Source organism: Mobula hypostoma, chromosome 1 (genome assembly GCF_963921235.1).
Source record: "Mobula hypostoma chromosome 1, sMobHyp1.1, whole genome shotgun sequence".
Lineage (NCBI taxonomy): Eukaryota > Metazoa > Chordata > Chondrichthyes > Myliobatiformes > Myliobatidae > Mobula > Mobula hypostoma.
This window is the reverse complement of record NC_086097.1, coordinates 20,459,376-20,486,036: the sequence shown is the minus strand read 5'-3', so window position 1 is coordinate 20,486,036 and position 26,661 is coordinate 20,459,376. Positions and strand designations below refer to the sequence as shown.

At 41.0% G+C, this 26,661-nt stretch overlaps 2 protein-coding genes across 7 annotated transcripts in view; one reads left to right on the top strand and one right to left on the bottom strand.

Annotated features, from left to right (window-relative positions):
* The window catches only part of ahsa1b (AHA1, activator of heat shock protein ATPase homolog 1b), a 48,432-nt gene extending 33,107 nt beyond the window's left edge, over positions 1 to 15,325 (top strand). For both annotated transcript variants that reach the window (XM_063044465.1, XM_063044456.1), the window contains 4 exons: positions 2,096 to 2,224; positions 5,047 to 5,148; positions 8,501 to 8,552; positions 9,252 to 15,325. In XM_063044465.1, the coding sequence (XP_062900535.1) occupies positions 2,096 to 2,224; positions 5,047 to 5,148; positions 8,501 to 8,552; positions 9,252 to 9,424 (456 nt within the window). In that variant the 3' untranslated portion in view covers positions 9,425 to 15,325. The remainder of the gene's footprint in view (positions 1 to 2,095; positions 2,225 to 5,046; positions 5,149 to 8,500; positions 8,553 to 9,251) is intronic.
* Positions 15,326 to 16,426: 1,101 nt separating this feature from the next.
* LOC134344502 (exportin-1-like) overlaps positions 16,427 to 26,661 on the bottom strand; it is a 129,368-nt gene continuing 119,133 nt past the window's right edge. For 2 of the 5 annotated variants that reach the window (XM_063044407.1, XM_063044417.1), the window contains exons 24-25: positions 24,524 to 24,620; positions 16,427 to 19,557 (exon numbers count right to left, since the gene is read on the bottom strand). In XM_063044407.1, coding sequence (XP_062900477.1) covers positions 19,411 to 19,557; positions 24,524 to 24,620 — 244 coding nt within the window. In that variant the 3' untranslated portion in view covers positions 16,427 to 19,410. The remainder of the gene's footprint in view (positions 19,558 to 24,523; positions 24,621 to 26,661) is intronic. The other 3 variants (XM_063044441.1, XM_063044433.1, XM_063044422.1) reach the window with 2 other exon arrangements.

Below are 26,661 nucleotides of genomic sequence, written 5' to 3'. Positions count from 1 at the left end.
ATAAGTGGGTAGAGGGGAGGGAGATAGAGCAACTACTAAAGTTTTCTGTTTGCTAAGATAAATACAGTGCCTATAAGAAGTATTCACTCTCCTTGGAAGTTTTCATGTATTTAGTAGATGCACTTTGACGGCAATTACAGCCTTGAGTCTGTGTGGATAGGTCTCTACCAGATTTGCACATCTAGACACTGCAATTTTTCCCCATTCTTTACAAAACTGCTCAAGCTCTGTCAGATTATATGGGGATATTGGGTGAACAGCCCTTTTCAAGTCCAGCCACAAATTCTCAATTGAATTGAGGTCCAGACTCTTGACTTGGCCACTCCAGGACATTAACTTTGTTTTTAAGCCTTGCCTGTGTAGCTTTTGCCCCGACACAGTCTCACCAGCAGTTGGACATTCCAGATGCAGGTGTATTTTTACTGCAATCAATTGAAACACCATGTCTGTACATGCTGATCTCCATTTAACTAATCATGACTTCTGAAACCAATTGGCTGCACCAGTGATGATTTGGTCTATCATTTTAAAGGGGGTGAATACTTGTGCAATCAATTACTGTTTTATTTTTGTAATTAATTTTAATCACTTTATAGAGATCTCTTTTCACTTTGACATGAAAAAGTCTTTTTTCTGTTGATCAGTGTCAAAAAAGCCAAATTATCCACTGCGATTAAATGTTGTAAAACATGAGAACTTCCAAGGTGGGTGAATACTTTTTATAGACACTATCTTTTGTTCTCCCTACCATTGAAATAATGGATCTACAGATGGTGTACAGGTATAATCTATTGCAGGATCAGAGAATAGGTTCCCCAGCACAAAGATTTGGGAATCTCAGCAAACTGAATTGAATGAAGTCCAATTTGGAAATAGATGAAGTAATTTGGGACTTTGTGCACAAACACTTCTGGCATTGCACAGCACAAATATCAACTAATGAAGCTGCAACCATAAATTGTGTAATTGTGTTTAAATTATGTATTTGGAATTGAATAATTCTCCCATTTTTCGTATCTGTATCACCTTCCCAACTCCAACCCCAACACAAGAAAAGCTGTAAAATTTGCACTGTTATGAACAGTGGCAACAATTTTTTAAACTGACACTACTGCCACAGCTGGCATAACTGAATGGTTTTCCTTAGTGAAAGTTACTAATCGTCATTTTGACCCAAACTACTTCAGAATGTGCTAGTGATGGTTGTGGGAATGGGAACAGTTATGACTTTTGCAGTTGATATTTTTTCTGGTACAGTTCTGCAGAGTAAAACTGATCATCCAGCATCCCAACTTTTTGGAAATCTTACTCATCCAGCATCTGGCTCATTCTAGTCTGAAGCATGAAGTGTTCAGTTTGCAAACAGGGTGTATAGACAAAGTTGGATTGGGGTTAGGAATGTGGGTGGGTTTGCAGCCAGAATCTGAAGTGCATTAATAGATTCTGCTCTTGTTTTTTTTTTAAGTTCTATACTATGTATAATATTTATTGAAAGGTGAAATTAGGGGTTGTGTCCAAATCCGGGAAATTTGCAAGTCTGGCATTGCCAAAGGCCTAGAGTTGCTGGATAATTGAAGCTTTACTGAACTATAAATAATTTCATGCTCTACTACTGATTTTATTTGCATTGATTCATTTAACTAGAAAATGATACATTTTACACATTGTTTAATTGGTCTGGTGGAAAGGAAACACAGGGCAGTGAGTGATATTTCCAGTTAAATGAACATTTCATTTCTGTAAGTGTGTTTTTTAAATTCTGCTTTCTCTTATGGAAGCTGTGATGCCAGATAGTCCCAGAATCTTGTGGCTAATTATAGCAGGGTTTTGGGAGAAAGTTAGCTGTAAAATAGTACTAGTTGCCCGGTGTAACTAAATCTAAGATTTTAAACAGGATATACTGCTCAACTTGTGCTTGATTCACAGGTTGTAATTGTTCAGCAACCAAACCTTTTAGTCAAAAGTTTACTTTGTGCATTTATTATGTTCATTATATTATTTACTAACTGGGGTAGGGCTGTCCAGTCTGCTGCTTTGTGTAGTTTGAAACCTGGAGTTCTTTTTCCCTCCACACCATACTGTTCTAATTTTTCAGATTGCTACATCTCAGTTACCTTCCCAGACTAAATCTGTTGGGGTGAAGATTCCAACCTGCAAAATTAACTTAAAAGATGAATTTATGACATCACCAGAAGAGCTTTACAAGATATTTATTACAGAAGAGGTAAGTGTCAGTGTGGAGCGTGCTCTTTAAACGTATTTAAACATATTTACGCATGGACGCACACTGCACTGCCTTGCTATTGTGCTGAGTCTGCGTACTTCAATGTCTTCCACCCCTGTTTATTCTAATAATTAAACATGATTTTTAATATGATTGTAACTGCATTGGAGTGCATCATATTCTGATTCATGTTTAGTCTTGGGTTAACCTTGTGGGTAATTAAAAATGGAATGATCTGGTGCCTTAAAAAAAAACGGGGCAGATTGCTCTAGGTGGGAAAGAGTGAGTTGTTAGGAGTTGACACTCGACAAAATATTGCAGAGCTATCCATTGTGTTTCCTGGCAGGTAACATTTTGTAATATTAGCAGTTTTATTTTAGCTAATTTTTGTAAGTTTGACTTTGACGCACCAAATAAACAGCCTTGCACGAAAGTGCTAAGCGACTTTCTTCTTTGGTCAAAAACCTTCGTATCCGTAACAGTCAGCTAGCAATTTAACTGGGTGGAAACAAATGACATAGTTTGCCCTTGTGTGCCACCAGGGAATGTCACATGAAAAATCTGAGTGACAGTAAGGTCTGCTTGCTGTTTTGCCAAGAACTATTGAGTACTCGCTTGAATCTCTACCCTTTCTGCCACTGTCTTCCTGTCACTGAACTATTTTTATAGGACAATGCAGTATGCCCAGTGGAGTTGGTGGAGTGTAATTAAGCCTGTGCTGGGAAGAAGCTGAAGTTAGTTTGTTGATCCTTCCACTGAATTTGCATTATTTTGCAGAGAATGAGTTGTGGTATCCATGCAGTTCTTGAAGGTCTCTACTGTAGGGCATCAAAAGCATAAAGGGGGCTGGGGAAGGTGGAATCACTGCTTTGTAGACAGTTTTTTGTGTCAGGTTTGAGGACTTTATCTTCAAACATAGCTTGTGGTCGATTCAGGCAAAAGGTATGTTGGTGTAAGGAAGGCAAGCTTGGTTACTTTATTCCATGGTCTCACCATAAACATCTTTTGTTGGAGAATAGTGTTGTTTAACAGTGGTAGGTTGGTGGAAGACATTTTGGCTTGCAGAGTTTTGACTGCAAGTCCAATCCTCCTGCTTCACTAAATGAGTCAATGGTGGCTTGGCACTCTGGTTCCAACTATAGCGCTGAGCGTTGTCTACATACTGCAGCTGGGTTATTAGGGTTGGGATCTTTTTGTCCTTGTGGGAAACACCTAGTCACCACATTAGTACTGAAAGTTAGTTCCATCTTTGGAGTTCAGGGCTGATGCTTGGACTTCGAGCTAGGTTCAGCAGTGTTGGGTCAGTTATATATAATGTTGGTGAGGCCACATTCTAACTACTGTATACAATACTGATCTTTAAGGCTATAAATGCATTGGGAGCAGATCTGAGGTTTTTTTTTAGCCTGGTATCTGGAATAAATGGTAAGGCCTTCAAATGGAACAAATTACACCTGTCTGCTGGAGTTTAGAAGTAAGGCAATTGAAACAAGATCTTGAAGGGTCTTGACAGGGTGGAAGTGGAGAATGTTTCCTGCAAGACTAGGGATCATTTAAGAATAAGGGATTCTCAACTTTAAGACTGTTAGTGACTTTTTTTGATTCATGAGTCTTGGAACTACTTCCCTCCCACCCAACCAAAATTGTGGTGATAGTATTTTAGAGGTAGATTAAGTTGAAGGGTTGCTAGGAGTACACTGGAGTATGGAGTTGAGCTTGCAGTCAGATTGGCCATGATCTTATTAAATGGCAAATGGGGGTGGGGCACTGAGTTACACACCACTTTCCTAATTAATGTTTTTAATACAATGACACCAGCTTTGTACTCTCAAGCTTGAATAAGTAATACTGGATCCCCTCTATATACAAATCAGAGGCATAGGTTGGCATAAGGCCCTAACTGCTCAATGATCATATTTTATCTGAAATGGCCTACTTATTCCTGCTATCCTTGCTCTAATATGTGCTTAGAATTATGTAGCACATTATCTGAAAATCCAAATACACTACTCTGTTGTCTGCCTCAACATTCCAACAGATTTATCAAAGTTCTCGCTTTCACTGATTATCTGCCCAATCTTATTTCCATTTGTCCTGATCCCAAAACTTCTACCATCCAGAATTGGCATGCTGAATGATCTATAGTTTCCAGTTTCTCTCTAAGTACTGGGATTACATTGGCTGCTTTCCCATCTATATTAAATGCTCTAGAATATGTAGAACAATTGTATTTTGTAAGTGTAGGAGCCTTGAAGGCATTTTTCTTTGGGTTTTCATTTACTTAATTTCCTACAAGATTTCTTGATACCACCTTCAGTCAAATGCTGCCTTGATGTTGGATGGATATGACAATTGAATTGAAATAAGGTGACAAAGAATTTAGCTCCAGTCATCTGAGAATAAACTAATTTGGTTGGGGGGGGGGGGATTCTTTATGAAAATTATTCTTCCTCTGGCATGCTTGCTAATTTGGACTGTCTGAATAATTTGTCCTCAAAATTGCAATCTGGAGGTGAAGAGTAATCCTCATAATAGATCTATAAGGCTATCTTCATAGTGTAATAATTTGGTCTTGATTGGAATTGGTTCTTGAGTTAGAAATTAAGGTTAATTTATGATCAACAGTTAATTTTAAAAAAATAATCTTTTAAGGATCCTCTGGATTAGAACATTAAGGGAGGTTTTTTCTCTTGCTGAAGGCTGGCTTGGTTATTTGCATGAAAGTAATATAGTTTCTAATTGTCATTTGAGAAAAGAGATTTGCCTCAAACAAAAGAATTGGTTTATTCTCGGAACTATATTGACTGTCTTCTAATTTTCAGCTTGTCCAGGCTTTCACACATGCATCAGCTGCTGTCGAGGCTACCAAGGGAGGAAAATTTCGATTGCTTGATGGGAGTGTCAGCGGAGAATTTTTGGAACTGGTGAATATGAATTTTATATTGCTTTTACAAGTTGCAATTTTCCAACAATGCTGCTGAGATCAGAATCTGAACCACTTGTGCATCCTTAGTCTTGCCCAAATCACATAAGCAGTTTGGTAAAGATAGTACTATGTATTTTGTAAGGGGAAAGCATAAAGAATTACTGAATATTTTCCAAGGTCATGTTGCATCAAAAGGTTTGCAGAAGTGGCTTGAATAAACCAAAAGACAAACTCTATCTAGATCTACAAATCTATAGAACAGAATAAACACTAAAATACTGACCTAAGTGTGTAGGGGCCCCTCTCATGGTGAAATACTTTCTTCCGTCCTGCTGACCCATAGCACTGCTCACTGTTGATGAGGCCTCCAAGAATGACACTCAAATCCCCAAGCGCTCTACTTTAAAAGCCATTGCACTGATATGAAATGCGTAAGTAAATGAAGCATCAGCTTGAAGCACTGAACCAGAACCAATTATTACTTATCGCCACACTTAACAGGTCCCACCTCTAAATTCATTTAACTTCCATGTTCCCATGCTATATTCCCACAGTGTAATCAAAGCTCCTGCAGCTAGTTCTGTTGTATTCAGGGCCACTGTGTTGAGACATTTAACAAGCACAAAGATTACAATAGTTATGTAGTAAATTTAAGCTTTTTTCATTGGCACTTTCAAAAAATTACCCCATATAAATGTTTTTTCCAATTTGCTTAATTTGCCAGCCAGCTGTTCAGTATACTTCCAGACTTCAAAGATGAGTTGACCTTTAAAACTTGGGAGGCCACTTGGTCCATGTACTTTCCACCAAATCTTTCTTTTGGCACTTCATTCATTGCCCTTAAGCTTGTTGCTCTTCAAATATAGACCCAAGTGCAGTTTAATTGAATTGACTTTATTTTATACATTCTTCACATAAGTTAGGACTAAAAAATTTTCCACTGTCTTCATCTGAATGTAGAATGTGCAAATTATAATTTGTAATAAATAGTATGTACTGCAAGTTGTACAACAGAACAGACAATATAGGTTAGAAGTACAATTGTCAGTGTGAATTAATCAATCTGATGGCCTGGTGGAAGAAGCTATCCTGGAGCTTGTTGATCCTGGCTTTAACACTGTGGTACAGTTTCTAGGATGGTAGCAGTTGGAACAGTTTGTGGCTGGAGGGACTCGGGTCCCTAATGAATCTTCGGGCCCTTTTTACGCACCTGTCGTAGATGCGCTGGGCTGTCTGCACCACTCTTTGCAGAGTCCTATGAGTGAGGGAAGTACAGTTCCCATACCAGGAAGGATGCTCTCAATTGTCCCCCTGTAGAAAGTCCTTAAGATTTGGGGACTCATGCCAAACTTCAACTGTCAGAGGTGAAAGAGGTGCTGTTATGCTTTTTTTCCCACCACACAGCTGGTGTGTACAGACCAAGTGACATCCTCAGTGGTATGTATACCCGCTCAACCCCAGATCCATTGATGTCAATAAGGGTGAGCCTGTCTCCGTTCCTCCTATAGTCCACAACCAGCTCCTTTGTTTTTGCGACATTGAAGCGAGGTTATTTTCTTGGTACCATTATGTCAGGGTGATGATGACTTCTCTGTCGGCTGCCTTATTAGTTGAGAGGAGGCCAATTAATGTATCATCAGCAAATTTAATGAGCAGATTGGGGCTGTGGGTGGGGCTCAGGACCCAGCCCTGGGGGCTCCTCTGTTGAGGGGCAGAGGTAAGGGTGCCCACTGTTACCACCTGCCGGTAATCTGACAGGAAGTCCATGATCCAGCTGCACAAGCAGGGTGAAGGCCGAGGTCTCTGTGCTTCTTGTCAAGCCTGGGGGGAATTATGGTGTTGAATGCTGAACTAGCCCAAGAACAGCATTCTCCTATAAGTATTCCTCCTCACCAGGTGCGTAGAGCTGTGTCTATTGTGGCATCTGTCATTCAGTTGTATCAGTAGGCAAATTGTAGGGGGTCCAATGTAGGTGGTGGCATGCTTCAGATGTAGTCCTTGACCAGCCTCTCAAAGCATTTGCATATTATTGAGGTGAGCGCATTGTTCAGATATGTTACCTTGATCTTTTTACGTGCAGGGACAATGATGAATGTTTTGAAGCAGGAGGGCACCCTACACTGGGAGAGGGAGAGATTAAAAATGTCTGCAAACACACCTGCCAGTTGTGCCACTCACACGCTTGAGTACATGCCCCGAGATGTTCACTCGTTGGAAACACTTGCGTACCTCAGCCTCAGATGACCAAGGTGTAGGTTGCATCGCCAGTTCTCCTCGGAGGCTCAGTGCTGGTGACATCAAACAGGGTGTAAAAAGGATTTAGCTCATCTGGGAGAGAGGCAGCGATGTTGGCAGCACCACTGCATTTAGCTTTGAAGTCTGCGATGTAAGCTGCAGGTGATGTTGGTAGAGAATTGTCTGGATTTTGACCCTGTATTGTTTCGCTGCCTTGATGACGTTGCGCAGATCGTAGCTCTGGAGGGGACTCTTCCATATGCATTACTTTAAATATGCAACTAGACCTTTCTATTTACTTCACAATTCCTATCTATTTCCCATTTTAAAACACTTGTCTACCTTCAGGGGATTATCTTCCAAAGAAAATCCTTGACTCATTCAGTTCTGCAGAGAACCTATACATCACAATACAGGTCCTTTGGCCCACTGTTGTGATGACCTTTTAACCAAAGATCATTCTAATACTTTTCTCAGTTATAATTTTACAGTCCTGGCAACATGCCATAAATCTCATCCGTCTGCTTATTTTGTATTTATCTGAACAGCATGCAGTCCTCGAGCTGGGATCTGACTAGTGTTGTATCCACCAGTAGAACCAACCTTTTGCATTCTGCAACCTGCTAAAGGAGAGGATGTAAAAGTGATTAATTGGGGTGTTGCCCAGATAGGAGGGTTTTAATTATGGAAGAAAGTAGATAGGTTGGGTTTGTTTTGCCTAGAGTGAAGGCAGCTGATGAGTGACAAACTTGTATGAATAGGACGGATGCCCACATCTGGCTTATCAAAACAAGGATAGGTTTAAGATGGGAGGAGAGAGCTTTAAAAGGAATTTGAGGAGAAATTTATTTTGACATCTATACTTTGCTGGTGAAGGAGGTGGTGGTCTAAGATGCATTTAGACCTTAAGTAGACAAGATGTGGACAAAAACTGACCTAACTTGGGCATATGGGATTCGTGTAGATAAGAAAACAGGTTAAGAATATGGTGGACCAAAGGTCTTATTTCTACACTATATAATTCTATATCAATAGCAAACACATTTTGAACAGTGTGGGGTTGGAAGAGGGGTAGTTAAAAATATTTAACCTATGAGTTTAATTTTGCTTGCTAGGTTTCTGACCAACGGATTGTTATGAAATGGAGGTACAAGTCATGGCCAGCAGGTAGGTCTCTCTTTACATTGTGTTGAATGTAAACAAGTGTAGAGAATGTACGTTCTAAAAAATTAAAAACCAAGCTTTATTTGCTCTTTGCTACACTATCTGCAGCCATATAAAGTTGCAATTCCATTGGATATTAAAAGGAAAAAAAATCACTTATTAGATTGCCTTTTTAATTTTTCTAATGCTTTATCAAAGGTATTCTCCCTCAGCCCTTTCACCAATGAACTTCCTAGCTCTTCACCCCTCTTCCAATTTCACCTCCCAACTAGTACTACTTCCCCTCGTCCTTTTCAGTCTTGATGAAGTGCCTTGGTCCAAAATGTTGACTGTTTATTCTTTTCCATGGATGCTGCCTGGCTTGCTGAGTTCTTCCAGCATTGTGTGTTGCTGGGGGATTGTTGTATACTAGAACACTTGAGCTTGGGATTCATGTGATTAATTCAGCAACATCAACGTCAGAAGTGAAGGAACCAGACCTGTCAGATACCTAAGCACCATCTGATGCTGGGAAAATATGCGCATTAAATCAGTTTTGTCTGCAATACATGTTTAGTTTTAATATTTGACACAAAACATTTTACTACTTTTTCCACTGATTTGTGCATCAACATGAATGAGTTCATATTTCGTGTCTTAGTTGACTAAAATGCAGCTACTATTTTATCTTGAATAATTTAATTGCCACTGGATTGCTTTCAGAACACTATGCGACTATCAAGTTGACGTTTTTGGGCAAGAACGATGGAACAGAACTTCAAGTGGAATGTAGAGGTGTTCCATTAGGTGAGGAAGATCAGACAAAAGCAGGATGGCAGCGTTATTACTTTAACGGAATTAAGCAGACTTTTGGATACAATGTACGACTGTTCTAATGGGATAGTTTCTCAAACCCATATCTAACTTATGACTACAGAAAAGCTTTAGACCTTTGTTCATTTCACTTCTCTGTCATCCTTGTTTATGGTCAAGCCAGCCTGCAACTGAGGCTTTTAAGCATCCATCACACAGTGGTATGTTTTTCAGCTGCTAAATTCTCATTCAGTAAAAGTCTTGGAATAATTTGGAAACTGGCCCTGTGCTGTGAAATTTCAAATTGTATTTAAACTCCCCCTTGCACACTAGTATGAAATGCCAGTTCTGAGTCTTGAATGGTAACAGTATTTTGCTGTAAAATTTTAGGTCCATGAGGAAATGACTATTCTTGAACCAGATTTTTAGAGCAAGAAATTTCCCCAATTACACTTTCATTCCCTGAAATATTTCATTTTTGTATCTGTGCAGAGGAAATAAGAAATGCTATTCTGATTTAACTGAATATGCAATATGCCAATGAATGGAGCAAATAAAAGGAGAAACCAAAATAATAGTTCCAAGTTTGTTTTCTGTTGCATTTGTATGGTGTAGCATTTTGGTGAGACCACTGCTAAGAAATTGTACAAAACAGGTTGCTGTCTTCAACTAAAAATGACCATAACACAAAAATTGCATTGTCCTAAAGGACAAGTAAAACTTGCATTAGTGATCATAGGAGAAGAATGGAATTTTCCTTTGCAAATTCTGATGGCATTGGAAAGGCTCCAGAACTGGATGCGTGCCATTTTCTTTAATCTATTTTGCACAAAATTACTGGACTTTAGCCCTATATCTTTGGCAAGATCAAGTTTACTTTAACAGCATTAGAGTGGAAATGAGATTTACAATTTTATCTGGTAGGAACAAATGCACACTGAAGGACAAGTGGGTATTTTTTTTAAAAAAACATGGGATTGAGATCTCACTATTTAAATTGTTCTGGCACATTACAGTCAGCTTGTAATTGTTATCTCCTAAAATCTTGCCTTAGTTCAAGTGGAATCTAATTTGAACAAAATGAGCAACTATTTAAAGCTGTCCTAAAACTTGTTCAAGACCAGTGCATAGGAGATGAGATTTATAATTTTCTAGTGGTGAAGCCATGGCATTTAAAGTATTAAAACTGAGGGAAATAAAGAATGGGACTTTTGTAAGGAGCAAATGTTGGTAATAGTTCAGTTGGGCAGCCCTATTTTGAGAATTGTCCAGTCACTTGTGACAATTTCCAGCTCATGATCCTATTTACTGTCATCTGGATCAAGTTCTCAATATCTAACATTTGCTTTGTCAGAACATTTCACTTAGTACCATTGCAAATAAACAGCTGAGCTGATTAAACTGCATGGTAGGCATCTTGTGTATCCTGCCTTTGTGCAACTACATTTTAAGCTTGATCTGTTTTGTAGTTTGGGACACTGGACTGGCATACGAGTTAAACATTGTACCCAGTGACTATATTTCTATCAGAACAGGTGCTGCAGGCTGGTTGTCTATTCCCATGTACATTACACTGTCACAAGTTGCTTTATTAAATACAATTTCTACTTAACCTTTGTGTACTTTTGTTTCGATGAATGTCTTTAATTGATGAAATGTAGGCACCCAGGCAATGTTAACTGAATGATTCTTAATGCAAATGCTTAAGTTTCTGTTTGTATATTTTTTAAAAAAAAAGTGAAGTGAGGATTACTGGTGTTGTTATTTATGCCAAATTGCTAATATTGAATTAATTAATTCAATTCTCAGTAATCTGGACATTTTAAATACACCATCTGCTACAATTTTAAATTACTTAAGGATATGCTCAAAGCTGCTGGGGGGGAATGCTATACTTCCCCTTTCTCTTTGAAATTTCATCCATGACCACTTTTGTGAGTGGCAGTCTAGTATGCTTTTCACTCTTAAGAAAAGAGGAAGGCAGCAGAAAGGAAATGGTAGACCAGTTAGTCTGACCTCAGTGGTTGGGAAGATGTTGGAGTCATTGTTGAGGATGGGGTTATGGAGTACTTGGTGACACAAGATGAGGAAACGATTCTGAGTTTGTCCTAAGGGGAAATCTTGCCTTGACACCTGTCGGAATTCTTTGAGAACATTACAACTGGGATAGATAAAGGGGATGCAGTGGCTGTTGTATATTTGGTCTTTCAGATGGCCTTTGACAAGGTGCCACAGAGAAGGCTGCTTACCAAGTTAAGAGCCCATGGCATTACAGGAAAGTTACTGGTATGGTTAGAGCAGTGGTAGGGGACAGCAATTAGGAATAGATTGTTAGTGACTAGTGGTGTTTCACAGGGTCGGTGTTGGGACTGCTTTTTGTGCTGTATATCAATGATTTAAATGATGGAATAGATGACTTTGTTGCGAAGTTTGCAGATGATACAAAAATTGGTGGAGGGGCAGGTAGGGTTGAGAAACCAGGTAGGCTGCAGAAGGACTTGAAACAGATTAGGAGAATGGACAAGAGTGGCAAATGAAATAGTGTTGGTAAATGCATGGTCATGACCTTTGATCATTGAAATATATGTGCAGACTATTTTCTAAACAGGGAGAAAATCCAAAAATCTGAGATACAAAGAAAGTTAGGAGTTTTTGTGCAGAACACCCTAAAGGTTAACTTGCAGGTAAGTCAGTGGCAATAAAGGTAAATGCAATGTTAGTATTCATTTCAAGAGGTTCAGAATACAAGAGCAGGGGTGTGATGCTGAGGCTTTATAAGGCACTGGTGAGGCCTTACCTTGAGTATTGTGGACAGTTTTGGGCTCCTATCTAAGAAAAGATGTGAACCTCCTCTGAACCATCTTTCAAGCTGACACAAGAATGAGTCCAGGAATAAAAGATTCATCATAAGAGGAATGTTTGAAAACTCTGGGTCTTTATGTGCTGGAATTTAGGGTGATGGGGTGGGGAGGGAAGGATCTCATTGAAACGTTGAAATGTTTCAAATATTGAAAGACCCAGACAGAGTCGATATGGAAAGGATGTTACCTATGGTGGGAGAGTCTAGGACAAGAGGGCACAGTCTCAGGATAGAGGGCATCCATTAGGCAGAGGGTGGTGAATTTGTTACCACAAGCAACTATGGAGGCCAGGTCATTGGGTGTATTTAAGGCAGAGATTGGTGAGTTCTTGATTAGACACAGCATCAAAGGTTTATGGGGGAGAAGGCCACCTCACCCATAATAGTGGCTGCAGTTCCAATCTTAGCCATCACTGGAACCTACAAAAATCAGAATGGAGACAAATATCTTAAGTGCTGAGGGGTTGCCTAAACTAGTAGAACTGGACAGTGACCAAAGCAAGCATATGTGTAATGTTATTGCAATAGAAAGTGCTAACACTAGGCAAGCCTTCAAGGTGACATACATTTCAAACACAGTTAATTCTAACATCTTTTCAAAGCTTGGAATTTTACATTCCCTTACTTCAGTGTTTGTGCATGAATTGCATGAGGTTTATTTGCAGGTACCACAGGTTATCAAGGCGGCAAATAGAATGTTGGCCTTCATTGCTAGAGGGATTGATTTTAAAAGCAGAGTTACGTAACAACTATACAGGGTATTGGTGAGGCAGCACCTGGAGTACTGTATGCAGTTCTGCTTTCTACTTCAAAATCCTGGCTTTAGAGATGGTGCAGAGGTTTACTAAGTTAATTCTGAAGATGAGGGTTAACCTGCAGTGTGCGAGAGTCACCTGGGACTACATGCATGAATTCAGAAAATGAGGAGATCTTACAGATACATTTAAAATGATAGAAGCAAGTTGATACCATTAAGCAAGGGGTCTGTGGACAGCAGGCTGGGAACCCCTAAATTAGGTGATAGCCTCAAGGTTCAGGGGAATAGATTTAAGTCAGATGAGAACTCTTCCCAGGAAGTAGTAAATCAGTGGAGCCTTATTTAATATATTTTAGACAATTAAAGATTTTTTTTGAAGAGTAAGGGAATTGAGTTATGGGGAAAAGGCAAATAAATGAATTACAGGGACATTTAATTATGCAAAATAGGCTGCTCCACTTAGACTTGACATTCAAGATTAACTTTGGCATATTGAGTTACAAAAGATGTTGCATGATTTCTTTAAAATAGGACTGCCTCAAGCCATTGTTTTTGATAGCAAGTGGTTGTAGTATAGTCAGCAATTCAACTTCAAGCATAAGTATGCCAAATAAAGACAAATGGAGCAATTTAAGGCAGTTAAATTTGAGAGTACCAACTTCAAAGAAATTTAGATGTTTTCACAAATTGACATACGGAACTAGTTGTTTAAGCAAGTTCAGTTAGTTTACATTGCTAGTTTTACTTTGTTTCAAAACACCAACGTAACACAGATTTTCTATAATTGTCAATACTTTACTGTTTCTAAATATTTTAATGAAACCCAATAGAAATCTTTCTAATGCACACTTAGTATGGGAAACAATAGATCCAATTTTTTTTTACTATTTACTTATAGATGTAATTTACTGCAGTTGCTGCTAGTACCTACATTCACAAAGAATGCAGATGCTGGAAATCTGGAGCACCACAAAAATGGAGGAACTTAGCAGATAGCATCTATGGAGGGAAATTGAGTCACAGTTCACGGGGTTTCATTTCTTCCCAATCCTGCTGAAGGGTCTTGACCCTAAACATCAACTGTTATTTGCCTCCATAGCTATTGCCTGGCCTGTTGAGTTCCCCCAGCATTGTGTTGCTGTTGGTACCTCAATGCCTCCTTTTAAAAATCAGTAAACCTGAACATTTTTTAAAAATTCTAATGCTGCCTGTTAAATTCAAAATCATTTATCACTCATATCATCCAGTCCTTCTGCAGGTGTTTTGATATGAACTTGCCTCAAAGTAAAAAATATGAATGAAATTCAATCCATGATAACATTAGTATGGAGTTAATTTTGAAAATCCTCAAATCTGTAACAGCATGGAGTTTATTGGCTCTTATTTACCCAGAATGGCCAAGAGGCAGAAGCACATAGCTGTTGTTAACAAATTTCTCAACCACCTATTAGAATGGAATCATACTATCGCCCTCTGTATATTTTTATACCAGTGAAATGAAACAAAGGAGTGTGGATCAGACAATATCAGACTTAGCACCTTTAGATCTAAACAGAATCATGCTTGATGCTATACTTTAAGGTAATAAGTAAATGACAAAATAGAACAAAATGCAAATTTGTGTTTTTTCTTGTTTTGTATGGGAGAACAGAAATACCAAATGTATTGCTTTTTTCATGTTTCCATTAAAACCATGTTATATTAAAGCAATAAATGATGTAAACTGGTGAAATTTACCTACCTTAATGTATGTACTGATGCAGAAGTGGAAACCTTGTACAATTTTGCCAAACTCATAAATACAGAGGCAGTGAAGAATCATCACAACTCATACTAACACCTATCAGAAGGACAAGTGGTAGAAGTGTCAATTGTTCATACCAATGCTATGCAAGGGGATATTTAATGAAAAGATTGCAACAAGGTTCATCTTACAACTCCCCAAAACATTACTGGATAATAGGTAACCCTGTTCACTGCCACAGCACTCACCAGCTTTAAAATAAAACAATTAAAATTGAGCAAGATTTTCCACTTGCAGTTCCTTCCCTTCAGAATAAGAAAGCATGCTTTGGATATTACAACACACTAAAATGTCAAAAGCCAAAATTATTTTCTTGCCGAAATGTAAAACATTCTAGTCAATAGAAACTAGAATTGAACAGTCGAGATCAAGTCAAAAAAACTGAACTCAATGGGTCAAGCAGTTTCAAAGGGAAAGGAATTGTTGATGTTTGGGGTTGAGACCTTACATCAGGATCAAGAGTGGTGAAGGAAGTAGTAGAAAGAGCTGGAGGTAAAAGATGGCCCAGTGGTTGAAGATGAGAATGAAAGATGGTAGGGGACAGAAGGGATTGAGTTGGTGGTAGGTGGATAGTAGGTTGATGAAGCTCAGCAATACAAAGCAAATGCTGAAATCTGATAAAGATGAACCAATCAAGTGTGAATTCTCACTTAAAAGCAAAGCTTTTTCTAGGTATGTATGCGGAGTATAGATCAGTATGCAACTTTTGTCAAGTTAAACTTTGTATTACAACATGCTGTGGAATACAAGAGGGATACTATCATGTTAGCTGTTCTCTTTCATGGATGCTGCTTGACTAGCTGAATATCATTTTTCCATCTGGATTTTTGTTTTTGAAAATAAAATATCACTTTTTAAAAAATATTATCTTAGTTTGAATGGGACTCTAGAATTTATAGGCATTATTCTGAAGGATGCCGCAGCTGCCAGAGTTCCAGAAAAGTGGTCATTTCATTGTATAAAATTCAACTGGTAATCTCTCATGCCAGACATGTTCTGTACTGTTTCTGTGAAAAGTCTGTGATAAAGGACATTTGGAATAACACTGGAATTCTACAGCACAAGATGTCTCCAACCTCTGTGGTCCTTCTCTGCTTCCAATCAAAGTGGACAGTGGCTTAGAATGACCATCTCGGTGGCTGTAATTTCCTCTATTAAACTCGAACAAACTGGGGGCAAAATTTTCTGTTCACTGCCTCACCCTACACCTTCGTCCTTCAACCAATTTGTCAGAAATAAGCAGAGAAAAAGGGGTCTCAGCGACCAGACATCAACCAATCCAGTGTGGTTGGGGGATGGAGGAGGGGAAGGAAATGGTCAAAACTTGTGCAAATTGAGTGCACTACCGCAAGTAGTTACCTAGCAATGAAAACCAGCTATCTTGTTGCTAATGATATGATTTGGTGTTACTCTTTCAAAAAAAATGCTTATTATTTAGTACACACATGGACCAGAGTGGCACTTATAACAAAAAAATTTAAGGTCCTACTATATTTAAAATCACTCCTCACAGAGGAAAATTGAATTGTTGAAAATTGATAGAAATGGCAGTAAATATTTTATGGGTCAGCACACGCAAGTTAAACACGTAAGTACAAAACGTGATAATGTCACAACAAGCTCATCATTAAAATGCAACTACTGACTAATTTATCGAATCTTATTTATTAAAAAAAGTCAACATTTCTATTCTAATCTTCTTAATTACAACCTGTACAAGTTTGCTTTAAAAAAAAAGGGAGGTACTCTGAATAGCAGGAGGTTGCAAGTTTATGTTTACTTGCAATATCCTGCCAAAAAAAGCATTTCTAATACAGTGTAACACAGTTAAATTACACAGATTTTTAAACAAGACTTTCTGTACAAGTATTGAAAGACAAGACAGTTCATAGTCAACTTCCCAAAGCAATAAACAGAATCAAAAAATGCACGTAAGAGAACCCAATTTGCACAGGCGCACACACTGTGAATAGAACACTAGTACTGTATATGCGTGTATAACCCAATATTAGTGAGACCAAGGCAGATTATTTCCAGAGACTGCCACAAGCACAAAATTAACCCCAGGTTATGCTATCACCCTTCTTAATAGCACATCTTGACTGAGACAAGGTACAGAAAATGAGTCGGAGGTAGGGGAGGAGATCCAATGTTTTAAAATCAGTAATTACCAACTTTGCTTCTCTTGGACAGGGCTGTATGAGACAAAAAAAAAGCTTAGTTGATTATCCAATTAATGAAGACTTAAAATTTTTCACAAGAAAAGGCACTAAGAGACAAAAATATTCCATTTGTTGTGTTGACCAATTCACCTGTAGACCTATCAGGGCTAATTCAAAAAGATGAGGTGCTAAAATGAAAATAACTGCATGAAAATCCATTTAATGTCAGTCCAGCTTGTTTGCAAAGAGATTTAGAATGTCTGAATAAAAGATGCTCTTGGACTAGATACTAACAAGCGGTTAGAATTTTTTTTTGAACAGGATAGAGATTTGATAGAAATACCTGTACATTACTACATGTGCAGCAGTGCCACAGAATGTTGTGCAAAGATAAACTTTATGGATTCGTTGCGTGCATAAATCCATATCAAAGGAGAAATAGCAGGCCTCTCCTTTTAATGGAAATGAGAACAATAATAATATCGCAACTCTCAGTGAATTCACAGCTAACTATGTGCAGGGGAAGGAGCAGGAATTACCACAGGAATAACTCAAGCTGTAAAGGATCCTTCAAAATGGAAGTACACAAGACATGCTCCAATAATTCATAAGTAAACATCAGAAATACTGTACTAACAATGCACAACACTGGGCTCCCTCTTTTGTCAGAGCTGGAAGGAAACACGCCACCAATGCTGAATGGAATATTGCATGTGGAACTGAGTGAAACAAGAGTTTATACTGGCTTGGTTCTTCAAAGCAACCCCTCTTCTTTAATCAAAATTACCCTATCATTTCCTTCTGTAGCTCAATTAATCCTTTAATCAGATGATTTAATACTGTAAGGTAGAGGAATGAATTGGTAAGCAACTTGAGTATTCCCATTTTTCAAATCCAGGTAAGTATTCTTTCTTTAGTCATCCCTTTCTCCCGGCTACAAATAGCAGGGTTTCTGTCAGAAATATTCCCGTTGCTGTCACCACCCGAAAAAGAAATAACACGTGTGAATTGGAATTATAAACTATTTTGAATGCAGTGCAAGATGTCTAATCTTTTCCAAAGTGAAGTCCAAGTGGTTCAAGAAGAGGATAGAGAAAAAAAAACTGTGCAGCACAAAGTACAGGCTACAGCATATTGATGATCCACCGATTCCTTACAATTCAATGTGTGCAGATGTCACACACAAGACAGTGATCTGGATTTCAACCATGCAAGGTAGGGAGGAGAGTGGGGAGGAAAGGGTGGGGAATCATTCAGAGCAGAAATGCTGAAAACAAGAGGCAGGAAGCAGGGCAAGGAACACAAAAGAGATGGGGGGGGGGATTGGGATGCTTAGGGGTGAGAGGAAGACACAGACAGAAGCAGGGCAGGAGGTGAACATATCAAGGGCACAGAGACGAAGCCAGGCAAATGCCAAAACAGACAAGAAGAAACAAGGTCCAGGATGGTGTGCAACGGAATAAATGAAATACCATGCCTCTTGTGAGACAGAAACCAGCTCCACCCACACAGCTGAGCCCCAGTACCATTTCTCAGCGGAAGGAACGTCTCCTAACACTGCTTACACACGCACACACAGAACCAAGTGTTGCACAAAAACTGGCACATTTGGCGTCAAGAGAACGGTTACTTGTTAAGAAAACTGAAGTGCTGATACGTTTTAAAATATCCAAATCCTTACCCCAACCTTCTGTCCTCACTGAGCAGAATCCTTTCAGACACACTCAATCCTCTCCACAGAACCTACCTTTCTTCCACATAGTCCCCAGACAACACAACACCCTGTTAACTAGGAGGCACAGCCCGGCATGTTCTCTGAATGAGGTTGGGGGAGGCTGGCGAAGAAGGGTCTGTGGCTAGGCACATGTTGAAAACTTCACAGCATGTTTACGTGGTTAGCATGAGCAGGTTATAAACTACACCAAGTCCATCTCTATCCTCAACTCAAGCCCTCTCAGACCTCAGTGAACAACTCCACTAACCAATCTTCTTTTAGATCACATCCCCACCCCAAACCATTCTGAGTACTTGTGCAAATGAATAACTTCCCCTCCAGGGCTCCCCCCTCCCCCCACAACCCATCTTTCATTTTAAATACTTGGATTAATTCATTCAATTTCTCTTGCCCTTTACAATTTGATACCACTAAGCCAACCAACCAGTCTTACCTCAATAAAAATTCAGAATGTTTAAAATGAACTCTGATTGCCCGACTGAGGAAGAGCAGCTGCAGATTTAGACGTTTGGGTTCACAAGTTGCAAGCATAATTCTTATCCAGAAAGGGAGATAAAACAGAACTGGTATGGGATAAAACCTCTAATCTTATGACCAACCCCTGCTGAGTTATATGGAAACTGGAATCGTAAAACAACCTTCCACACGATAGATGGAGATTTGTCCCACTGTCTTTTTCTCTAATTCTTCACTGCCCTTCTCTCATTCATCCCCACCCACCCCTACTGCCCTCTTAACACTTTGGATCCATTCAGTCGCACATCTCCTCGGCTATTTCGTGTGGGTTTAAAATCCCAGGCACCGTCATCTGAAGCTTCCTCTTCTCTTCCTGAGCCTGGCGCAAGGCAGATTCTCTTTCTTCCAGGAACAAGTCTGAAGTATCTTCTCCACCAAATTCCTGACAAATGATAGAAGATGGAAAGTCAGCCTGGTTATTCTCCACCGAGACCAAGAAGAAAATCAGAAAATACTGAAAATACTCAGCAGGGCTATGGGAAGAGAAAGTGGCAATGTTTCAGGTCTGAACAAATGGTCTCCAACATGAAACATTTTCTGCTTCCTGCTTTGCACCTGTTTAATTTTCGCTTTCCACCAAGAACGATAGGTACAGTCGGGAAAGCCCGTAGCCATCAGTGTAACACTGAGAGTAACGGGAACACTCAGAGTGGCCCTTAGACGTTAGTATAACACAATTACAGGTCAACGATCCAGGTTCAAAACTGCCTCTGTAAGCAGTTAGAATGTTCTCGCTGTGACCATTCTGGTTTTCTCCTACATTCCAAAGATGCTGGTCACATGGGCTTGTTGTCCGGAAAGGCCTGTTATGCTTTTATTTTAGCTAAATAAAAAATTTTAAAAGCACACCTGCTCTCTTCTGCCCCAGTTCCTCTCTACAAATATTTCTGGAGGCACATAAATGTGAGGGATAAAGGTTCCCTTCTTAAACCCAATTTTGACAGCTATTGAGGCTGCGGAAACTTCGAACGCCCTAAAGAATTGTTACAGCATATAATGAGCCTGTCAAGTCCACTGAGCCAATACCAGCTCCTAATACAGCAATCACCTCTACCCCAGTGCCCACTTTCTTCACATCTGCAAACTACTTCCCACAATTGCCTTTCCAAACTCCTGTTCAGGTTTCTGGGGCTTCCACTATTCCAGGCCAATGAATTCCAAATCATTAACCACAGGGGGTTTAAAAACCTACAAAAACATTTTCCTCCCACTGACACCTTTAAACAAAGGAATTACAAAACCATAAGACGTCTGACCCATCAAGTCATTTCTGCCATTCCATCATGGTTAATTTATTATCCCTCTTAACCCCATTCTCCTGCCTTCTCCCCATAAGCTTTGGTGTCCTCACTAAGAAACTATCAATGAGCAAGCAACAGGAATTCTGCAGATGCTGGAAATTCAAGCAACACACATCAAAGTTGCTGGTGAACGCAGCAGGCCAAGCAGCATCTGTAGGAAGAGGTGCAGTCGACGTTTCAGGCCAAGACCCTTCGTCAGGACTAACTGAAGGAAGAGTGAGAAAGGAATTTGAAAGTTGGAGGGGGAGGAGGAGATCCAAAATGATAGGAGAAGACAGGACGGGGAGGGATAGAGCCAAGAGCTGGACAGGTGATAGGCAAAAGGGGATACGAGAGGATCATGGGACAGGAGGCCCGGGAAGAATGTCTATCCACGGTCTCCTCTACTGTAAAGATGAAGCCACACTCAGGTTGGAGGAACAACACCTTATATTCCGTCTGGGTAGCCTCCAACCTGATGGCATGAACATCGACTTCTCTAACTTCCGCTAAGGCCCCACCTCCCCCTCGTACCCCATCTGTTACTCATTTTTATGCACACATTCTTTCTCTCACTCTCCTTTTTCTCCCTCTGTCCCTCTGAATATACCTCTTGCCCATCCTCTGGGTCCCTCCCCCTTGTCTTTCTTCCCGGACCTCCTGTCCCATGATCCTCTCGTATCCCCTTTTGCCTATCACCTGTCCAGCTCTTGGCTCCATCCCTCCCCCTCCTGTCTTCTCTTATCATTTTGGATCTCCCCCTCCCCCTCCAACTTTCAAATCCCTTACTCACTCTTCCTTCAGTTAGTCCTGACGAAGGGTCTCGGCCTGAAACGTCGACTGCACCTCTTCCTACAGATGCTGCTTGGCCTGCTGCATTCACCAGCAACTTTGATGTGTGTTGCATCAATGAGCAAGAACAGATTATTCAGGCCAGTTCTGCCATTGAATATCAACATGGCTAATCATCCAAATTCAATAACTTGTTCCAGCTTTCTCTTCATATCCCTTCATCTAACAGCTCTTGATTTGGCCCAACGGCGCTGTCTCATCACTCAGGTTCCTTAATGAGGACATTTCTACTCATTGACAGCCTACATCCCGTATCCTTAACCCGAGGACCCTGGTTCCGGACCTCAACACCATCAGGAACATCCAGACTGCCCAGTCCAATGAGGTCTCCTCTCATTCTTTTAAACTTCAGTCAATACGATGCCCACACCCACATCTCCTCCATTTCCCGCACTTCGGCCCTCACCCCATTCTCCCACAACCACAACAGGGACAGAGTTCCCCTTGTCCTCACCGACCACCCCACCAGCCTCCGGATCCAGCACATTATCCTCCGCAACTTCCGCCACCTTCAACAGGACCCCACCACTAAGCACATCTTTCCCTCTCCACCCCTCTCCACTTTACGCAGGGATCAATCCCTCCGTGACTCCCTTATCCACACGTCCATCCCCACTGATCTCCCACCCGGCACTTATCCCTGTAAGCGTAAGTGCTACACCTGTCCCTACACCTCCTCTGTCACCACCATTCAGGGCCTAAAACAGTTCTTCCAGGTGAGACAACACTTCACTTGTGAGTCTGTTGGGGTCATTTATTGCACCCGGTGCTCCCGGTGCGGCCTCCTCTACATCGGTGAAACCCGACGCAGATTGGAGGACCGCTTCGTCGAGCACCTCCACTCCGTCCGCCACAACAGACAGGATCTCCCAGTAGCCACCCACTTCAACTCTGCTTCCCACTCCCATTCAGATATGTCTATACATGGCCTCCTCTACTGCCACAATGAGGCTAAACTCAGGTTGGAGGAGCAACACCTCATATACCGTCTAGGTAGTCTCCAGCCCCTTGGTATGAACATAGAATTCTCCAACTTCTGGTAATTCCTTGCCCCTCCCTTCCCCTGTCCCTATGTCACTCGACCCCCTCCCCCAGCTCCCTCATGGTTCCGCCTGCTTCTTCTACCACCCATTGTTTTCAGGGCTATGACATCAATGCTTCCACTCCCCCACCCCTTTGGCTTTAAAATTAGTGATCTTTCAACTGAAGCTACAAGCATTCTTCAAACCCGTCCCCATCTTTCATTCTTCAGTCCTGACAAAGGGTTCCGGCCCAAAACGTCGACTCATCGTTTCTAACTGATACTGCCCGACCTGCTGAGTTCATCCAGCGTACTGAAAGTCAATACGAATGCAGGCACCCATCTCCTCATACACTAGCCCTGCCATTTACTCTATCCTTCCTCAGTGAGGCCAGAACTGCCTGTGGTACGCGTGTCCACATCCTACTGTTCTGCTGAACGCTTGCATGGTCTCTCAGTTTGACCACGTCACACTGGAACCTCTCTGCGTGCTTTAGCTACTCAGGCTAGGCTTGCTGCTGACTAGTGCTGAGCGTGTGTTACCATGCCAGCCTTGGCCAGCTCTATTGATCAGGGGAAAGGGTACAACTGGACCGACTAACATGTGGCTCATGACTCTGGCTTACAAGGTACACACCCCCAAATATAAAGAACATGGACCAGCACAGCACAGTACAGGTCCTTCAGCCTAGGATGTTGTGCCAAACTTTTAACCTACTCCAACAAAATCAAACTAACCCTACCTCATAGTTCTCAATTTTTCTTTCATCCATGTGCCTAAGTCCCTTAAATCTTCCTAACATATCTGCCTCTGCCACTAACCCCAGCAGCACAGTCCACACACCCACCACCTTAATGTAAAAAAAACTTGCACCACCTCTGACATCACCCCTACACTTTCCTCCAAACACCTCAAAATTGTGCCCCCCGTCATATTAAACATTTCTTCCTTTGAGAAAAAGGCCCAGGCAGCATTTAAATCACTGCCTCTTAACATCTCTTGCATTTGCAAGACCCTGTTGGACATTGATAATGTAAGGTGCCGCTTGGCCTGCTTCCCTCGTTTGGTGGAGCAACATTCAGGAGAGGGATGTCAGAGATGGTCCATGCTCGGTTGGGGGCTGGCCTCCCCAGTGCTGCCTTCCACAGTTCGATCGGTGGAATCACAGATTGGACTGCAGTGGCTGTGCACGGCCGGGAACATGTACAATTTGTGGGACATGTCGCTCGGGATTTTGGACTATATATGTGTTTTTTTCCCTGTGACTACGTTTCTTTGCTCGCAATCTTGAATGTGCTCTGCATGTTTTGCACCTTGGCCCCAAAGAAATGGTGTTTTGTTCAGCTGTATTCATGTATGATAATTAAACTTGAATTTGATTTGTCTTATACACCTCTACCAAGTCACCTGTCTCCCTTCTTCTCTCCAAAGAGAAAAGCTCACTCAAACTTCCCTCAAAATATGCTCTCTAATCCAGGCAGCACCCTGGTAAATCTCTGCACTCTCTAAAGCTTCCTACAATGAGGCGACCAGAACTGAACACATGAAACATATGAAGTCCAGTATGTGGGGCCTTGGGTTAAGGATATGGGGTAGACCACTTAGTTCTTAAATGAAGAGAGGTTTTCTATTCAGGGAATTGTGAAGCTGAGGGATACCACAGTGGGCAGTCAGGGTCAAGTCATTAAACATATTCAAGAAGAGTTTAGATAAAGAGATGTGAAAAACTGGAACCACTACTGAATTTGGATTTAGTACTGTTATAACACTTCTACATTTGCAGAGGGCATTATATAGAGATTTGAAAAATAAAACTAAAATGCTGAATACAGTCAGCAGGTCAGGTCGTTATCTTCAGGAGAGAAACACTAGTCAATGTCTCAGGTTCAAGACTCCTTGTCAGAAGTGGTTCCAGCATTTTCATTTTAGATTTCCAACATCTGCAGTTTTTTTTTCTTTTAACCATCTTCTCCAATGGAATAAGGAATGAGCAGTAAATGCAACCTTGCCAGTGATACCCAGATCTCAGAGAATAAAGTGTAACATCTGGCACTGAATCTCATGGTGTTAAGAACAGCAGTAGAACAGACATTCTCATTTACAAATTCATGTTGCTTAGCTACAAGACCGAAGTGTTCGGAGAGATGAGCATAATGTTTCTGTAACACTAAAATTTGTAGCTTTGAACTCGTACCTTTATCTGTACAAGGAAATCTCTCAAATGCTCTTTGAAGGATGGAATGTCTTGGTTTAAGCTGAACAAGCCAGTCACAAAAATTTTGATCTGTGCACTACAAATGAAAATTTAAAAACAGTGATTAATAACAATGATTAAAATCACCATTCGGGGCAACACAGTAGTGTAGCGGTTAGCGCGACACTATTACAGCTCAGAGCATCTCAATTCTGACGACATATGTAAAGGAGTTTGTACTTTCCTTCCCGTGAATGTGTGGGTTTCCTCCGGGTGCTCTGGTTTCCTCCCACAGTCCGAAGACCTACTAGTTAGTAAGTTAACTGGTTATTGTAAATTGTCCTGTGTGTAGGTTAGGGTTAAATAGGTGGGTTGCTAGTTGGTGTGGTTCGTTGGGCTGGATGGATCTGTTCCACACTGTATTTCTATTTAAGTAAATGAAATGTTTCGAAGGTTAAATCCTGAACTCAAAACATTAATTTCTTCAATAAAGCTAACAGGAACCAGAGGATATTTCAGCTGGCACTGTAGAGTGATGCACTAACTGCTATGCTCCCATGGCACTGTCACAGAAATGCATGATTAAGAGGGGAATGGAGGGATATGGACAATACACAGGAGAACATTTAGTACAAGTTGGCATCAAGATCAGCACAGCATTGTGGGCCAAATGCCTGTCCAGCGCTATAACTGTTCTACTCATCAGAATAGTGGGTGATCAGCTGCTCCTGTCCCTCCACCCTTTAGTATCACTGCTAATCTCTACTCGGTTCTCCTGTCCTCCTAGTCCTTCTGTTGCTTTGCTGGGCTAACACATCACCAAAATGTTTAAACAGCTGTTACCAGGAAACTGGTTTCCAACTCGCCCAAGTATGACAGGATCGCAAATTAGAAGAACAAGGAAAAGGGGCAGCACAGAGTTATAATTAGCAGAGCCACTGTTCTGTGGCTCCAGAGACCCAGGCACAATCCTGACTTCAGGTACTGTCCGAGTGGTGTCTGCACATCCTCCCTCCGACCAGATTGAGTCGGTGGTGAGGAAGGCAAATGCAATGTTAGCATTCATTTCAAGAGGACAAGGATATAAAAGCAAGAATGTAATGTTGAGGCTTTATAAAGGCACTGGTGAGGTCTCACCTTGAGTACTGTGGACAGTCTTGGGCCTCTTATCTAAGAAAGGATGTGCTGGGATTGGGAAAGTCCAGAGGAGGTTCCCGGAATGAAAGGGCTAACATACGAGGAGAACTTGATAGCTCTGGTCCTGTAATCACCAGAGTTTAAAGGACGAGGTGGGGGTGGGGGGGAACCCCACTGAAACTTTTCAAATATTGAAAGGCTTAGATGAGGGGTTCCCAACCTTTTTTCTGCTCTGGACCAACACCCCAGGCTGGGAGCCCCTGGCTTCAAGTACACATGCAGAGGATGTTTCCTATACTGGGGAGCCTAGGACCCAAGGACACAGAATCAGAATATAAGGGCATCTTTAAAACAGCGATGAGGAGGAATTTCTTTAGCCAGAGGGTGGTGAATCTGTGACATTCACTGCCACTGAAAGACATGGAGGCCAAGTCATTTGGGTATATTTAAAGTAGAGGTTGATAGATTTGTGATTAGTCAGGGATCAAAGATCACAGGGAGAAGGCAGGACAATGGGGTAGAGGGGGATAATAAATCAGCCATAATGGAATGGCGGAGACTTGACGGGCAGAATGGCCTAATTATGCCCCTATGTCTTATATGGGTTTCATCTGGGTACTCATTTCCTCCCACATTGAAAACCGTGTGGGTTGGCAGATCACCTGTCCAATAGAGGATGGCCCCGATTGTGCGGCTGAGCAGTAGGATCGGCTGGGGAGGGATGGGGATTAAATGAAGTGTTGGTATAAAGTGGGTGGTTAACGATCAGTGCAAACTCGATGGGCTGGAGGGCCAATTTGTGTTTTGTACCTGCGAATCAGGATCAGGTTTTATACCAGATTTGTGTTGTGACAGCACTACAGAGCAAAACATGAAAAAGTTACTATAAATTCCAGTAAGGAATGTGTGAAAAGTGAGGTGGTGTTCACGGACTATTCAGAAGCCTGAGGGCGGAGGGGAAAGCTCTGTGAGTGGGCATCCGGTACGTAATGGGGAGAAGG